General features: G+C 35.5%; 2 protein-coding genes across 2 annotated transcripts in view; one reads left to right on the top strand and one right to left on the bottom strand.

The window, feature by feature from the left end:
• The window catches only part of RAP1GDS1 (Rap1 GTPase-GDP dissociation stimulator 1), a 255,273-nt gene extending 253,481 nt beyond the window's left edge, over positions 1-1,792 (bottom strand). Inside the window, exon 1 of the mRNA XM_060012003.1 lies at positions 1,486-1,792. The gene's annotated coding sequence lies outside the window, so the exon portion shown is untranslated. The remainder of the gene's footprint in view (positions 1-1,485) is intronic.
• A 288-nt stretch (positions 1,793-2,080) lies between these two features.
• Positions 2,081-18,472, top strand: part of STPG2 (sperm tail PG-rich repeat containing 2) — a 262,302-nt gene continuing 245,910 nt past the window's right edge. Inside the window, 5 exon segments of the mRNA XM_069540667.1 lie at positions 2,081-2,433; positions 9,772-9,846; positions 9,849-9,877; positions 15,737-15,843; positions 16,600-16,621. Coding sequence (XP_069396768.1) covers positions 2,325-2,433; positions 9,772-9,846; positions 9,849-9,877; positions 15,737-15,843; positions 16,600-16,621 — 342 coding nt within the window. The 5' untranslated portion in view covers positions 2,081-2,324.

Genomic DNA, 18,472 nt, shown 5'->3' with positions numbered 1-18,472 from the left:
CTAAACTATTTAAGAAATATTTACCACACTGAGAGATAATTAAAAAGGTTGCTGTTCTCATTTAAAAATATTTTCCAATTCTTAAATACTGTGTACCATTCTGGTTACTGAACCATAAGAGGGAAACAATAGCTGGGAAGGGTAAACAGAAGAACGGCCACAGTAATTCAAGGAAATAGAGGAAGGATTTTCACACTAAAAACTTTTCAAAGAAAAGCCTTTTGCAAGGAACACAGAATCCTTAGAAACGAAGTGTTACAAAATCAAAGAATGTAGAGGTTGTACCTCAGTGGTGTGATATTTAGATGGGATCTGGCCACAAGGCCCAGAAACGCTGGAGTCCTGCCATTGATCAGCTACCCCTCTCTGTGAGGTCGCTGAGGAAAGAACATGGACTGAGGAGTCAGGCAACATAAAGAAATTCTACATTTCTAGGTGATACCTAGGTCTTAAGGCTACAAACTCCCCTTTAGAGATCTGTAAATAAACTAGGATACACCTATGAAGAGCTCCTTTTGTCTAAGTTAGGTTAGGTCCAGTGGACAAAAATCAGATCAGACAGAAAGCATATAAAGCCTGCTTTACCACTTCCATTTCCAGTCTCAAAGCCAACTCTACCCCAGGAAAGAGTAATCTAGACTGTTGCAGATGTGAAAAGCCAGAAGGAGGATGTGAGAGCCTTCACCAGTGCCTACAGCAAAATGGCTGGCATCTGAATTTGCTTTTTGGGGTCCCCATATAGTTGAGTATCTAGTTTCTTAGTAGGAAGAGGAGGTATCCAAAGTACTGTAATATTTTTCTTATCATTTTATTCATCTCTCTTGTCATCTCTTGTTATGAATTACACACGTCTCTTTTTCCATTAGATATAGAACCCTTGAGGATGAAGACTTTCTTATATCTTTGTATCCCCATAACTTAGCAGGATACTGAACCTACGGCATATGCCAGTAAGCGTTTTTTAAGTGACTAAATGATTATTCAGGAAGCTACTGGGTAGGAAAAAACGTACGACAGATACATTCTTGAGAGGCAGGTAAGGCTTGTATGGAGAGCATTCTAACATATATGGAACAATTAAGCCACAATAAATGACCCACAGAATTGAGTACTGAATCGTATCCTCCAGAGTATAAATAAGTACAAATTTGTAGTAGGAACACATTAAAGTACTGTAGCTCATTTGGGGGTAAGGCATGGTCAAGATAGGATAGGATTCGTTTAAGCCTTTAGAATGGTTAGAATCTGGATGGACTCCTTGCTGGGAAAAAACAAAAATATCCTGAGACAACTTTTAGGTGGATTCTGACATAGACTCCTTAAGGCCTTTGAAGAATCCTGGTTTCTTTCGCCTAAGATTAAGAGACTCCTTGGTTTAGTGGGGTGGACTGGGCTTTTTCAAGGTCTTTGCTCTACTTATACACAATGTAATAAATCAATGCTGCCGTTGCCTGGTATCTGACAACAGGAGCAGCTTTCAGTTACCTGGATTTGCATTGCTTCGGTTGGTGAGTTTTTCGTCTCCTTCCCCCGGTTCTCTGTTTCTTGTCACCACCACCTTCTGGGTTTCTCTTAGCACCCTTTGGACTATCTATGGGATAAAGTCAGAGTGCTTTCCCCCTGGGGTGCGAGTATAGTCGTGGTAGGAGTTGGGGATGAGGCTGCGGAAGCATTTCCCTTTGCACTTAGGCTTTTCTCTCACAGTAGTTGCTAGTCTCTTCCCAGCCGCCCTGACTTAAAGGGGAAATGGACCATGGTCAAATTACCCCTAACGCCTTCCAAAGCGTTTTCTAGAGCTTTTCTGAATCGCGATGCAACGCGATAAAAGGAGCAGCTGGCCTCGGCCCCGCCCTCTGCTTGAGGACGCCGAGAGCGCGGGGCGGAGCGAGTGGGGAAGGCGTGCAGCTCGGTGCGCATGCTCCCAGGGCTCGGCCAGGGAAAAGCGCTTGAACCTCTCTCCCAGAGACTTCCGGGTGGAAAGAAACGGGCGGAGCCAGCTCCGGAAGCGGAGGGGTGGGCGCCTACTATTTAACCTCCTTCCTTGGAGGAGCGCTTCCGCTCTCGGTTGGTGAAGGGATGAACCTGCGGGAAGACATCTCTGTGCTCATGCTCCTTTTCAGTTTTCTACGCGGCTAGAAATCGACCTGGGAGTATTCTGACACCAATGAGCAGGTGGGGCGATAGCCCCTGCGCTAGCACCTCCATTTACAGAAGTTTTTCCCAGGCCTCCTGAAATTGTTGACGGCTTCTTTTTGCTCCACATCTCTTCTAGCCTCCCTGTTTTTAATCCCTTTGCAGCCGCCCACCCTTCCCCCCACTCCATTATGTATGCTCGGGCTCCCCGTGTGCTTAGATTGGCTGAAGCTGGCAGCACTGAGGATCATGTGGGTCCTGGATCCTACCAGGTACCTTTCCTGAAGCAGCAGGCAACAGGTAAGGTGTAGAGAAAGGCAAGCCTTCTGTAACAGGCGCCTCACTTTCAGCCTGCTCCGCTTCTGAGCGCCTGAGTTAAAACACTGTAGTACCAATTCATAAGTATAACACATGAAGTAGGCAGGGAAAATACTATCCTTATTTTACAGATGATAACTGGTAAAATAATTTGTCGCATTTCACAAGGCCAGTAAGCGTGTGGCGAAGACTTGATTTTACAGTGGCTGTCCACATCATACTTTAAATGGTACAGATTAGATCTAGGATTTTTATTTCCTGGCCCCGTTTACTATGTGAGTCTCCAAATCTCCTGTGTACTTCTTACCGCTTTCTGTCTCTTTTCTTTGTAATCCTGCCTGCCTCACACACCTTTCCTAACTAACCAGAGAAACGTTAATTTACTGAGATATAACTTTTATATTTCTGTTTTGGAATACCTTTTAAAGATAGTCCCATGTATTTTTTCAGGTAGATGCTTCCTATCTTACCATACCCATCTTTTTCAATATACTTAACGAGAGCCTGTTTATCCCACATTGTGTAAAGAAAAGCTGTACTCTTTGAGAGGTGGGGTGGGAATGGATAATTTAAGTAATTATTTGCTCTCATTTGTTAGCACTTTTAGTGGCTGGGGGTGACTTTTAATAAATACTTCTAATTTGCTTTCTGCTTTTTCTAATCTGATGATTTTTGTGGGGCTTAATACCATCCAAATTACACTTTTTCCCTTGTTAGCCTGCATTTTCCCTATTGTCACACTGTTCCTGTATTTTTAAACAAATGCCAAGATCCACTATTTTGTTAACATGTTTGAGGAGATTAGGGTATTCGGTTGATTTAAGTTTCTTTGGAGTACAAATTTGTCATTTGTCATTGTTTTAATCTTGAATTTTACTGCTTTTCAGCTTCTGCTATTGATATCAGTGTTCTTGGAGCTTATTATGTGTCTTTATTTAATGCAGCTGAGTCCTTATAAGCATTAACTCCCTACCAATTTATTAGCCACCGACGACCACCGAAAATGCTAACACTTATGATACTTTTCAATCATTATTTTATTTTGACACAACCGACCATTGTCTTTTTAGAGATATTTCTTCTCTTGGTGTCTGTAACATCATTTTTTCCTGGTTCTTTTTCCAACGATTGTCTTGGAACAGTGCCTGATACATGGTTGGGACCTAGTAAACATTTGTTAAATGCTGAATCTGGTATCATTTTTCCACTCTTCAACCAACCCTCCATAGTCTTCTTTAAAGGTTTTTATTTTTCTAAATACCTTTTAAATGTTTATACACTGTACTTCCCATCCTTTGCTTGTTGCTTTTCTCATGTTTACTTTTTCATTCAAATCCATAGCTTCAACTGCTATCTATATTCTGATTCTCATGACTCCCTAACAGTCTTTAGAGATACAGGTGATTCATATCTCTAAGATGAGCTTTCTCCTGATCATCAGGCCTTTGCATTGCCAATTACTTCTTTTGGACATCTGTCCCTGGGTGGTCTCTGGCATCTGAAATTCCAGGTGTCTGAACTTATCATTTTCCCTACCATCACAGACCCCTTTGAAAAAAAATGCCCTGTCAGTTGCTTATAAACTTTTAGCTTTGGAATTATTTTAGACTCCTTTTTTTTTCCTCTGACTGGTCACTCCCATTGATCATTAGAACTTATTGATTTTCTCTTCTCATTCTCTCTCAAACTGGTTCCCTTTCTTCATTTAACTGCCCTTGACTTAGTTTGGGATTTCTTATTTTTATTCTGAAATTAACCAATAAAATATTACTGGTTTCTCTGTTTCAGCCTCTAACAACTTCTGTCTTATGGCTAATGTAATCTTCCTAAGATATAATTATGTTATTTGTTTAAAAAATTCCTTTTAACACTAAGGTTAAAATCTGAACTCCTTAACATGCTGCATGAGATTCTTCATGATCCCTAACCTGGTCTCTCACTTAACCTGATCCTTCCAGGCACCACACCTCCACCAGCACTTAACCTACATATCAGCAATTCCAACTTTGCATTGTCTATAAATTCATGTTCATTCACCTCCATGCCTTTGTACCTGCTGCTACCTTTGCTGAGTATCTCTCTTTTCTTTCCTTACTTGGCTAATTCCTACTTATTCTTTGAGACTTGGGTAAAGTGAAGTTGTTTTTTGGCTCCACTCTGTCTCAGGTCTTTCTTCTTTGACTCCTAATGACTCAAAGCACCTTGATACTATATTGTAATTATCTGTTAACTTATCTGGCTGCCACATTAAAATGTGAGATTATTGAGGGCAATAACCAAGATCTCATCTGTGTTAGTCTCAGTTTTTAGCTCAGTACCTTAACACGTATGTAAAAGAAATAAACAATAATTCTTGAAAGAAAGTTTAAAAAAATCTTATGAGTTACATATAGCAGAATTAAAAACTCATAATTTGACTGGTGTGAACTTTGCTTAGAGATCAGTAACTGGGGTTTGCAAGGCCCTTCTTTTACTGTTTTATAGAATTGTGCCTTGTTGACCTATGAAGGAAACTAGGAAATTCCATATTTGGGAACTTTGAGCAGCTGCATCCTATAGAACCCTGTTTTAGTAATACTCAGCACTGACATGGTAATAATGATAATCAATAGAGGTTATAGGTGTTTCTTTAGTCATTTCTCTACAGGATTCCCTGGCAAGATAATTTAAAAGTAGCTGTTACCTCTTTCCTATGTACATTCTGCTTTACACCTCTTTGAGGTCAGTAACACTGGACTATACAGAAGTATACACACTTATTTAAGGGTCAGGGAAATTTTGTAGAGTATGATGTAGGAAAAGCGATGTTGGGACTTTATGTAATTTACTTGTTACCTTGAATTACACAAGAGGAGAAGATCTTAGTCTTAGAACTTCAAAAGAAAGGTGCAGATACTCTTTATTCTCAACCTTTCTATTCTAATTACCATTTTCCTCTTACTGTAGGCTGCTTGGTCAGTCCTCCAGTGTGTTGTCTTCATATTTTCCTCAGAAAATTCTTTCCACATTAATTTTCAAACTTCATTGCCTTGACTTTTGTCCAGTTGATCAGGGATTTCTACCCAGGATCTGCAGCCGGAAAGGAATAGGACTCAGCTGCTCTGATTTCATGAGTGGGAGAGATAATGGATAGTCTGATTCCAGATTAGTGACAGCTGCTCCTGATTTTCTTGCAAATTATCTGAGAAGCAAGCAAATCTTATCTCATTAAAGCAAAGCTTTCCCATAAACGACCAGCCTAGTAAGATATGATAAAAACATAGTCCTTTTAATAATGTGACTGCTCCTGGCATTATTGTGCTAAGGAGTATTTCATTGCTTTTTGAGCTTGATTTAAATAACAAATGGTACCCCATGTTAGCATATATTAGTTATCTGTCCTGGTTCTATGTTAGTTATCTAGGCTGGGTGACAGTGGTTCTTAATATATTCTTTGCTAAATTTCTTCTTTGATGGGAAAGCAGTTAGTTTTATCTGCCACAGAAGCATGAGCTGTCCATGGTCTTGTACTCCTGCCTATGTGCTTATGCCTGCAATAATGGTTTTATCTTATTAGCCATTCAGAATTTAGGGAGACCATTTCAGGGAATTCTATATTTAAGTTTAAATAAAATATATATGTGATTGCTATATAAATGTTGATGTCCCTGAAGATGAGTATGTTTCAAAGATCTAGCTATTGCTTTTATGTGAAGAATGCCCTGCTTGCTTTCTACAGTTGTTGTGGCTGCAGAACTTGTCCTTTATCCCACGCCTCCCACCTTCTTTCTCAAAAAATAGACTGACTTTTATTGCTTCATGCCAATCTGATTTCTGCTGTTGGTGCCACAAACTTAATATATCTCAAATTGAACTTACTTCGTTCTTCTCGAATCTTATCTTCTCCTATATTCATTTCTTCTTTCTACCTGACAGTTTGATTTATCATTTATTGTTGGAACTTAACATGTCAGTATAGTCATATGTCCCAAATCAAACTTTAAATTTTTCACTCCACCAACCCTAATGTGCCAGAATCGTCTTCTCCTATATTTTGTATCTTAATTATTAGCAGCACTGTTAGTAATGTAATTGTTTGTTTATTTGTTTGGCTTCCCCCCATTTGAGGCAAGGGTTTTAGCTTATTCATTATTGTACCCTAGCTGCCTCTTTCTGACATGTAATAAAGCATTCAGTATTGCTGAATGAATGACTAAAGGTGTAGTTTAGAATATCACCTATTAATTCTATATTTATTGTTTAATATGCATGACAGTATGACAGGGAGACCAACCATCCTGGTTTATCTGGGAATGTCCTGACTTTAGTACTACAAGTCCTGTGTCCTGGGCAAACTAAGACAGTTTGTCACCCTAACTGTACACAGTAGGCATATAGTTATGAATAAAACAGAAAAGTCCCTTCTCTTATGGAGCTTATTAGTATAAACATTTAAATTTTCTTGTGGTTTTACTTGAGCTCAATATTTCATACAAACTTTTAACCTATTGATGAAAGATTCTTTTGTGATTAATATTGGGAAACTTCAATGAAGATTTTATGAGTACTGGCTTTCTTGAACACATGGGGCTATTGTGTAGGGGTTTTTTTCCCCCATTTTTATATGAATTTCAGTATTTTGCAATTCATTTTATGTTTCTTTAAATAGATTCAGTTAGAATCTCTGCCATGTTCTGATGACAGCTGCCTCAGAACTAGCCTGAGCTTAGCTTTCTTAGTTTTCATATCTATCTCACATTACCTAAATTAACATAAATTTTAAAAAATATACCTTTAATTGTGAGATGAAATACTGATGCAGAAAATTGCATAAAATTTAAATAACTTAAAAAGTGAATACTCAAGTAAAGAAATATAACATTGCAAAATTGTCTTTTCCAACCATAACCCTTTCCCTCTCCCCTACAGGTAAGGACTATTCTAATTTTTATGGCAATTAATTCCTTGCTTTTCTTTATGGATTATTAAACCATATTGATGAAATGACCCCTTTAACATAATGAAATGTCTCTCTTATTCCTGGTATTCTTTGTTCTAAAATCTGCTTTGTCTGATTTTAATTTAGTCACTCCGGCTTTCTTTGATACGTGGATGCGTGGTATATCTTCTTTCATCCTTTTATTTTTAACCTCTGTGTCTTTATGTTTTAAGAGTGTTTCCTATAGACACCATAAAGTTGGGTCTTGCTTTTTTTTATCTAATCTGACAATCTCTTTTAGTTGGGGCATTTAGAACTTTTCCATTTAATTTCACTATCAATATTGTTGTGTTTAAATTTAATCTCTTGCTATTTGTTATGTATTTATCTCATCTGTTCTTTGTTTTTCTCTTCTTTCGCTGACATAGTTGAATGATTTGAGTTTTTACAAAAATGGTTCTGTTTTTATCTCCACTATTGGTTTACTAGCTGTACCTCTTTCTTTTATTACTTAGTGGTTGCTCTAGGGTTTACAATATACATCTCTAACTTATCACAATCTACCTTCAAATAATATTGTACCACTTCATGTGTAGTATATGAGCCATACAACAGTGTGCTTCTGTTTTCCCCATCTCATTCTTTGTGCTATTGTGGCCATATATTTTATTTCTACATATGCTGTAATGCCACAATGAATTGAAATTATTTTTGATTAAAACAGTCAATTTTTTTTAAAGTGATTAAGAATTGAGAAAAAATGTCTTTTATTAACCCATATAAAATTAGTTGTTAATCCCATTCAGTATACTTTTCATTTCAGAAGTTTGATTTGGGTCTTTTTTATATCTTTATCTCCTCATCATGTTCATCTTTCTTCTACCTTATTGAACATATGAAGAATATTTATAATAGATATTTAATGTTTTTTGTGCTAATTCCATCTTCTCATTCCTAAATGTGTTTGTTTTCATTGACTTTTCTCCAGTTTCTAGGACATATTTTCCTGCTGCTTGGTAGAACATTCTCTGGTTGTTTTCACTATTCACTGTATATAATCTGTGGCTTGGTTTCTGTGTGCTTATATGTGTGTTTTGATTGAAATCTGTATCTTGTTCTTTGGTTGCTTACCCTGATTTGGAACATTTCAACTGCTGTCCTGGGTTTCTCAAAACTTGGCTTCCTTTTAAGGATTTCTGTTATGGTCCTTGTGTTGTTTTCTTTGTTTGTTTTTGCTTTGGGGTAGCAAATTCAAACCATCAGTCACTAAATTAACACCCAGAGTTTTAACATCATTCATGAAGCTTTTTCTAATCACCTCAGTGTGGTTGAGAACTTCTCTTTTTGACCCTTTGGGCATTTTTTAGCACTTCAGATATTTTTCCATGTTTAAAATTATTTTAGTACTTTTCTTAATGCTTCAGTAGGTTGTTGCTTTTTAAGGGTAAGGTCTGCATTTGACTCACCTCTTTTGTGCTTTAATACCCAACACAAATAAATGACTTTTGATTTCAGTTGCATTTTAATACATGAAGGACTCAAAAGAAACATTGTTTCTGGTTTTAAAAATATATTATTAGTCCAGGTTAGCAAGCTTTTAAACTGTACTAATTATCACCATAAATCTGCATAGTGTACATTGTCCTTAGTTGTACAAGATTCTCACAAGTTTTGAGTCCTCACTTTCATTCTTTTATTACCTGTTGAATATAGCTGCTCTATTTTCTGTCATTTTTCTTTAGTATCTATGCTGATTAAACTATTCTCATTTTCTTGCTATATTTCTTGAAAATTTTTATCAATCTTTCAGCAGACTAAATCTGTCTACTAAGTTTTCTTACTGAGTATGTCTCTGCTTGTATCTTGGATTTATAAACCTTTGTTTGGGGTCAGGCAATCAAGAAATATTTACCGAGTGCCAACTATGTACCAAAGCGAGGAAACATATTAATTACTTGCCGTAAGCTCACTCTAAATTATTTCTATTTAGGCTCTGCCTATAAATTCATATATGCTATTCTCTATAATTAATATGTTTTTCCAATATATAAAACTATGATCTTCTGAGGATGAAAATATTTCATCAGTTAAATAGAACTTCAATTTTCATCTCAACCAAATATGCTTAGAAGAAAAAAGACTTGTTTTATTTTCTTTAGATATTTTTTCTGGTGTTTAGTAAGTCCAGTTTTGTAGGTTCTTATATTTAATGTATATTAATACAAATTATGCTCTTACATAAAATTTTTGAAATGCAAAAACTTCTGTGGCTAGACATTAGTTCTAATAATACAGTCTCAGCAGTTGAGGTTACCAAATGATTTTATGCATTTTGAGTGCTTTTTCTCTGAAATTATCAGAATCCTATCTTATCTGCCGGTGATATGATTTTACTTTCATAGGTGGCTATGCACCATTCCTTTCTTTGGCTGCCAGAGAAAGTACTTTTACTGTTGCCTCTAACACTGAGAAAGCTGTTCAGGTCACTATAATGTTTCAGAGGTGCAGGTAAATTTATAATAGTTATTGTAATTGTCTGAGTTAATAAAAATCATGCTTTCTTCCTCTAATAGACTAACATGTCCTCTAATAGACTAACATGTCATTTGTCATATTTTATTTTCCCTTCATATCTTCTTTTACCTTTCAATCTATATTTTGCAATTAGAATAAGAGAAAAACAAATGTGTTCACTGTCGGTTGTCTGGTTGGGTGTTTGTCATTAATCCACATATTCTATAAGACATAAAACATTGTTACATGCCTCATAGACCTTGAGGTTCCTGAATGGGAGAATAGGACTACTGAATTGATTAAGGCCCATGAAAGTTGTGCAGATGGTCAAAATATGTAGAATAAGGATGGCAACAGAGTGAAGGAATTGGTTTGTGTGCCATATTCTAAAGCTATAGCTATTGCCATTGTCTTCTATTTCTCAAGAGTCTGTGACCAGAATATCTTCACTCTTCAGAAACAGTGGTTGTAACTCCAGTCTTTATAACCGTTAATATCGAGTTTTCCCTTTTCACGTAAATTTTGTACTCATTCATAATGACTCCTACTTGACCCTAGCACACCTTTATCTCCCCTGTTGGAGACCCAGATCAAGTCATTGATGCCTTAATTTTTACATTAGATTTTCTCAGTTATTAATGGCAATGATTCTACCAGGTAGGGGTTTTTGGTTGCAAGCAATAAAATGGATTTTTAAAACAGATACTAGATTTATCATAGATTTATAGGTAAGGTACTTGGGTGGCTCATAGACTTGAAGGAAGAATTGAGCAGTCAGGACTTAAAGAAGGGACTAAGATAGTCCCAGGTATTTCGGTAGTAAGAACTTCTGCATCATTCAATGGGAAACTGCCATTAGATAACTTAATTCTATAACTTCTTCCACTTTTTCTGTGTGACAACACTCACGATTAAAATCCCCAGTAGGGAAAATCTGATTGGTCCAGTTTTATTATGGACCCACACCTATGATTCCTGGGCCAGGGGTTCCTGTGTTTAGAAGCTCCTTTAAAAATCACAAAATATAGGGGAGGTTTGATTGTCCCAAGGGTGGCAAATATGCTGTTATGAGCAGATAATAGAAGGGATGCTGGACAGATAAAAACAATAGATTTCCGTTATTTTTCACCCCTTGACTGCCTAGTTCTCTCTCATGCACACAACATACACAAACTTCTTCCCATATATATAATTTTAAAAGTGCAATTATTTTATGTATAATTTTCCTTCCCAGAAGGAGCCAAATTGGTATCTAGCTACTGCATTCAAAGCTGGTATTACAGTGTCACTGCTAAATGAATCCTGGATCTCTAGATTTAGGCTATTTCTTGTTCTTGAATATTCCTGTTTCATTATTCTGCAACTTATAGATTCGATGGTAAATATAACATGAGCTATTATAAAGAACTGGTTAGGATTGTGGAGCTAGACTGGAGCTAGCACTAGACTACCTAGATTCAAAATCCATCTCTGCTGCTTACTAGCTGTGAGTTTTAATCTTAACCACTTAATCTCTTTGGGTCTTAGTTTCCTCATCTATTAAGTAGGGGTAATAACTTGGTAGGCTTTTTCTAAGGATTAAATATATTAATAAGCATTTAGAATAGTGCCTTATTATGGTTGGCACTCAATAAATTTTAACCATTATTAGTGTTGCCATTTTATAATAGAAAGGGGAAAAAAATAGAGGGAGAATGAAGGTGTTGTATGAAGCAAGGAAATACAGGTGGGGACCTGTTCTGTTTCTGTAACTGATCACGAGGCTACAGGTAGCTTAAGATTTTTCCGTTACTCATTCCATGTTCCCCATGTCTTCAACAAGAACTTTATCCAGTAGAGTTCTAAGCTTAGTGGGATCACCAGACTCTTCAGATCTAAGGCGTCTCAGCTCTTGGTTCTTAGGCTTGCTTTTTAACCTTTAAATAAACTTGCTCTTAGAATTTTCACTGGCTTACTTAGTAGGCTCTGCAGGGTGTTCCCTATGTTCCATCCCACCACACTCCTCTTGGCTCTCATTAGTCCTGTTTTTCTGTCCGGGTCAGGGTTAATCACCCCAGCTAGTACACAAACCTTATTTCGTTTTCTGCTTGGTAGCATAAAGAACCTGGAATGGCTAGTTGGTGGTTCAACTTCCAATTCAGGGAAACATGTCTTGCTTCTCCGTGGCATCTTAAAACTTTCAGAAAAGTAGAGCCTAAAGCACAAAAAGCAAAACAGTAAATAGTGGGGACATTAGACTTAATCGTTAGAAGTGTCACTCCTGCCTACACTCCATGGTTCCCAGACCAGACCAGCATATTATGGGTATATGGGCTCGCTAGTTCTACCAGTATTTCCCTCATTAAGCCTGATCTGTAACTCCGGTATGCCAAGAGGGAAATGTAATAAAAAAACATAATAGGTAGATTTCAAATTTGTTAAATGTGACAGGTATCAAGATGTTGGAGTGTTATTTTATTTTATTTTAAAATTTATTTATTTATTTATTTTTGGCTGTGTTGCGTCTTCGTTTCTGTGCGAGGGCTTTCTCTAGTTGTGGCAAGCGGGGGCCACTCCTCATCGCGGTGCGCGGGCCTCTCACTGTCGCGGCCTCTCTTGTTGCAGAGCGCAGGCTCCAGACGCGCAGGCTCAGTAATTGTGGCTCACGGGCCTAGTTGCTTCGCGGCATGTGGGATCTTCCCAGACCGGGGCTCGAACCTGTGTCCCCTGCATTGGCAGGCAGATTCTCAACCACTGCGCCACCAGGGAAGCCCTGGAGTGTTATTTTATATTAATACTGATTTTAGTCAGTTCCTGTAAAATAATATAAAGTGCAATTTAGATAAAATTTTATTTTATTCCAAATTGGGTACATTTCTTGGATTTCAAGAATAAGAAATTAGGAAGTGTGCTTTTTTGTATAATAGATGATCTAAGAAAAAGAGTTCTGGTATTCTCTACTTTTCTTCTTAAAATTATAAACAAGTGCCGGGAGATGATTGATTTCCTTTGTTTAAAAAAATGACTTATTACTTATTTACATAGTTGCTGTTGATTTTTTTTGTAGTTTTAGGCTAAATTCTTGCAGAACTTTTAGAAGTTCAAGAAGTGTGAATTTATCATACTATTTGAAAAATAAAGGGCATTTCATTTTATTTTATTTATTTATTTTTGCGGTACGCGGGCCTCTCACTGTTGTGGCCTCTCCCGTCGCGGAGCACAGGCTCTGGACGCGCAGGCTCAGCGGCCGTGGCTCACGGGCCCAGTCAGTCTGCGGCATGTGGGATCTTCCCGAACCGGGGCACGAACCCACGTCCCCTGCATTGGCAGGCGGACTCTCAACCACTGCGCCACCAGGGAAGCCCAGGGCATTTCATTTTAAATAGCTGAATTAGGAAACATATTTGTAATGTGACATAGGTTACATATTCTGTAAATAATTAATATATTAGATAATAATTAAAGGGATAATCTTACTGGAAATTAATGCATGTATTTAACAACTTATCTTTATACTTTTCTTTTGGAAGCATAGGTTGACATGTTGCTTTCTATCAGAAGTTAGTTAGTAAATATTATTTGGAGACTTCACATGAAAGTTTAAAAAACCAAAAATGTGGGTTGTATTTGTGAGGGCCCACCTCCACTGCTAAATACAGAATACTTGAAGCTTTTATAAAAGCAGAATATTTGGGAGTTGAAATTCTTTTCTCCTATTTGGTCTCCTCTATTTCTCTCTTCCTCTTATGGTTATTTCACTTTGGCTATGGTTGTGGCCATTATTCACAAGTTGGGGTTGGGGATATAAGTTTTGCTTTTATAGCTCTTGCCCAGTTATAGGCAAAACAATTTCCTTTGTTCCTTTAGCATATCTGAAGCATGTTAATTTTTTTCAAAAGGAAAAGAAAAATAGAAAGGAGAATAAAGGAAATTTGCTTAGTAGAAAAGAACATAAAGGAAATTAAGAAAATAAAAGAAGAAGAATCAAATTTACAAAGTACAAGCTTCTGATCCTTTGATAATTAACTTATTAAGTCACATAATTTGTTTTGTTCATATCCTGTTTCCTAGGATGATTCCCACTCCAGAAGTTCAGTATAAATGTCACTTATGTTTTCTGGTTGTCTTCTAGTTTCAGACCTGTTTCTGCATGGCAGATACCGTTTTGTTCCTTGTTACATGAGAATGGTTCTAGATGTGGGGATGTCTTCCCTGGGTCCAGATAAATAGTTTATTTCTTATTTCTCACTAGCTAGGCCTAGGAATAGATGTCCAGATTAGGTTTGATTTTTGATTGGAGAGATACATCTCATTAGAGCTGAATGATAGTCTATCATAGGTGATACAGTGCATGGCCTCACACTTCATATGAGACCCTGCTTCCTGTAGAACTGAGAGATTGCTGACAATATAAAAATTCATCAAATAGCCATTGCATATAGACAAAGCACTGTTCTCAAGAAGTACTAAGACCATTGTCTCACAGGTTTTTATATAAAATGTATAATTAGTAATATAATTTTGGGTCATTTATCTGACATATGAAAGTTCCTTTTGTAACCATTTGTAAAATAGTAGAATTGGTAATTATGAATAGTCTGAAAAAAATCCTGGTTAATTTGTACACAGTTAAAAAAATCAAATTGATTTTACTATCCTCTGTTGAAGTATTCAATATAAATTCAAATTGCAGTTTGAAATGTCAGATCGTAGAGACTACGGTAATAGCTTGCAAAGAATGAAAATTTGAGGAGATCTTTTCTTTTCACATGATTTTATTATTTAATCTAACTTGTTAATTTTTTTTACAAAATCATTAAAGTCTACTATTATAGATCCAAACTCTTTAAACATAAGAATTGTGATCTTATTAAAACAGTAATCAAGTAGCTAATTGACTGTCTAATTTGACTCATGTTATAAAGAAGAAGACCTCTTTTGTGTATTTCTTAAAAGCTGAATAAAGCTGAATAAGATGCAAACTAAAGATAGGCTCAGTTAATAGTGAATGTGAACAACTGACATGTACACATCATGTGAAAAGGCCTGTTGGTAAATCAATAACAAAAAAACCTTATCTGATCAATCAAATGCCAACAACTGTTGGGTTGGCCAAAAAGTTTGGGTTTTTCCATAACAGCGTACAAAATCCCGAATGAACTTTTTGGCCAACCCAATGTTAATATGAATCATCTTTGCAGTGATTGAACTGTGACTGTTTAGTGAAACTAGTATGATGGAATTTTATTTGAATTAACTGGCTATTAGCCAGTTGATAAATTTCAGATTCTAGAGAATCAGATATGTGACATGGAGAGCCATGGACAATTCCTCCCAGGACTCTTCTCTGCAATAAACAATGTTTAAAACTAATCTGAGCATAAAACCAAGCTGTTGCCAATAAAACTGTGTAAACATCTCTGGAAATGACCAAAATGTTATTCATGAAAATAATTAATCCTAAACAAGCTTGGAAGGTTTGCTTTTCCCCTCCAATACGAGCATTTTTAGCTCATTTCTGAGGTATAAATTCTCCAGGGGCCTGTAAACATAAGCATACACTCTTTATTCTTGCTTCACAGCTTTGGAGATTCCTTTGTGTTTGATTCCTGTTTTAAAACTGAGTGTTGCATTCTCTTAGAGTGTTCAAAGTACAGTAAATTTTAGTTTGAGTTCAGCATTAAAACTGACAGCTCTAATTGTCATCCTTTCTTATTACCCTCTCTCATTAGACAGTTGTCTTCAGTCAAGAGCCTTAACTTTCTCAGGCTGAGTTTTAAAACTTAATATTCATATTAATATGTAATATTTATCAAATAGGTATTAATTTTAAAGTGTTTCTTTTAATTATTTCATTTTTTCTCTACAATTTAGTATAGTATAAAAGGAGGCCAAAGTCTACAAAACTGGGAGAAATGTTTTAAGAAGTTTATTTCAGATAGTCCAGGGCCAGCAAGCTATGATCAGTCTTATCCTGGAACGTTAGCTATGAACAGAAAAATACTAGAGGCTAAGAGCGTCTTCAGTCAGTACATGCTATTTTGAATTATGCTTCTAAGGCCTTTTTTTAAATTAAAATAAAGTAGAAATGGTTTACTGTTTTATGTGATTAGTACATTTAAAAAACTTACCATAAAAATTAGTAGGTTTATTAGTATCCATATTGTAGTTTATAATTAAATGAATATTTGATGTTTATAAACTTTAGTTTTTAACCATGTTAATATTTGACTTCACTTCTGCTTTTGATATATCTATAATATAATCTCTTCTAATGTCTGTGGTGAACAGAAAGTAAGGGAGATTTAAAAAACTGGCTGAGTGGTTTACCTCTCTATATAGAGGAAACTCCTGTGTAAGTACTGTTATTAATACCGTGAAATTTGAAACATGACTCCTGAAATAAATAAACTCAAAATTTAGATGAGAGAGATAATATAGATCATTACTAATGCAAGATGAAATGTGACAGGTGCTAAGTGAATGATCATGTGATTAAATGCCATAGGAATTTAAAGGAAGAAGATGTATTTCGTAACAGCTTATGGAAAAACCTGAACGAACTTTTCGGCCAACTCAATGTTATGAGAGAGTCTAATTTGTAGGGGATTTATAGAGGAGGTTGGCTTTGAAGAATAGGGTTGGAATATGCATTCTAGGCATGGAGGAGTACATGAGTGCAGATAGAGAAGTGGGATCTTATGGAGGACAATGAGATTATTTTGACTGGAGTGAAGAATTTGTGTAGGAGATTAGCAGGTAATATGTTTGGAAAGGTACATTGGTGTTATATAAAGAATAATCTTTACACCAAAAGCCTACCCCTTTGAAATAATTAATAAAATCTAGCAGATTTTGGTCATAGTTTATTTAGCATAGTTTCCGCTCCTCTTTCCATAACAACTTCACATAGCTCATATTAATTAAATTTTAATCAGTTCTTTGTTTGTTTAGGAGGATATATTTTAGGGCTAAGTACTCAGTTGAATAATGTCAGTGTAATGACAATAAGGTTAAGGTTTATAAGTATACTTAAATATCAGCTCTTTCATGTGTGTGGACAAAGTAAATGTTCATTTACTCATGAAAGTGTTTATCAGACATTTTTTGAGTAACTATGTGAACCAGACATAATGCTAGGCACTGATAATACTTAGAAGATAAATCACTGCTCCCTGGGATCTATAACTTTAACAGGGAAGTAATGAATGGAATTCAGCACAAAACAGTTGATGAAATGCTATTTTAATAAACATTTAATAAAAATTTTTACTAGTAGCCCGAAGTAGATAGTTGTTGGAGGGAATTAGGGATCTCACAAACTGGATGTGGAAGAAGCATTCACTAAGGTTGGGGCTACATTTTGGAAAGTCTTGACATCATGCAAATAATTTTTGAAAGTAGTGAATGGAGGGGAGGCCATTCAATACTTTCCTGTTTTAATTTGGTAACCAGTCTCATAAGTGTCACTGAAACTACTTAATAGTTGTCTCTAATGATAAAAAAAGTGAAATTCTGCAAGTGATAGTATGTTTATGACACAGTTGTATATTGGGCATGTGTGCAGTCAACTCTAGCATTTATTTATTTATTTAAAACCTACAGAGGATCAATATATTCTTTTTTTGATAGAAGTTGCAGACTCTATTTATTTTTATTTTTTAATGAATATATGAGCTTCCCTTCATTTTTTCCTTGTTGGTTATCTATTTTAAATACATCTATTATAAATATATTCTTAATAAGTAATTTTTCATATTACTAAATTATTTAAATGCCAGTATTTTATTTGATGTATTCTATACTGGTATTTCTAATATATGTTACTCCTTTCTGTTTTTACTTAAATTATAAAATGTTTTCCATTAAAGGAAATTTTGAAAAAAGGATAAGCACCTTAAAACTTCTGACTCTAACATTGATAATTCTGTTAATTTTTGCATAGTTCTTTTCAGTATCAAATCGTATATGTATATGATTTTATACACTTACATATAATTTTATATAACTTACATAGCTATAGTAATAAATTCAATTTTATATTTTAAATTTCCATTTAGCACCATATCAGACATTTTCCTTGCTACATAGTCTGTAAAATTAGGATATTTATATAGGGCACCGGTAAGATGAAGTAAGTCAGGAGCTGGAAAGGAATGAAGCCAGAAAATGTTACAGAAAATATAAAGTTTGTTTTTACCTGGCAGATACTATGATAGCATAGCACAAGTAAGCACTTTGAACTGCAGATTGTTGATGTGACTGTAGGAATGAATGCCTGTTTTTGGAATCACTCATGCTTGCTATACTAAGCAAGATAAATAACTGAGCCAGATGAGAGATTCCATATCTCTAAAAGTGGCTTTAACAGTAGTTTAGTTTATATTATGGTTTATGTTACTATTTAATAGTAGTTTGGTTAAATCTTGGTTTATATTATGAGGTAAGACTTGAATTCACTCTTTTAAATTACTTTTACAGACATTTTTGGTTTATATTATAAAACTCATAAAGTCAATATTGAATAGTTGTCTTTTAGTAAAATTTAATATTTGTTCATTCCTTTTCTTGCCTTTGAGTAAATAATATATATATATATATATATATATA

This window comes from Delphinus delphis, chromosome 5 (assembly GCF_949987515.2).
Source record: "Delphinus delphis chromosome 5, mDelDel1.2, whole genome shotgun sequence".
Taxonomy (NCBI): domain Eukaryota; kingdom Metazoa; phylum Chordata; class Mammalia; order Artiodactyla; family Delphinidae; genus Delphinus; species Delphinus delphis.
The sequence above is the reverse complement of the archived record's forward strand: the minus strand, read 5'-3'. Positions and strand labels throughout refer to the sequence as shown.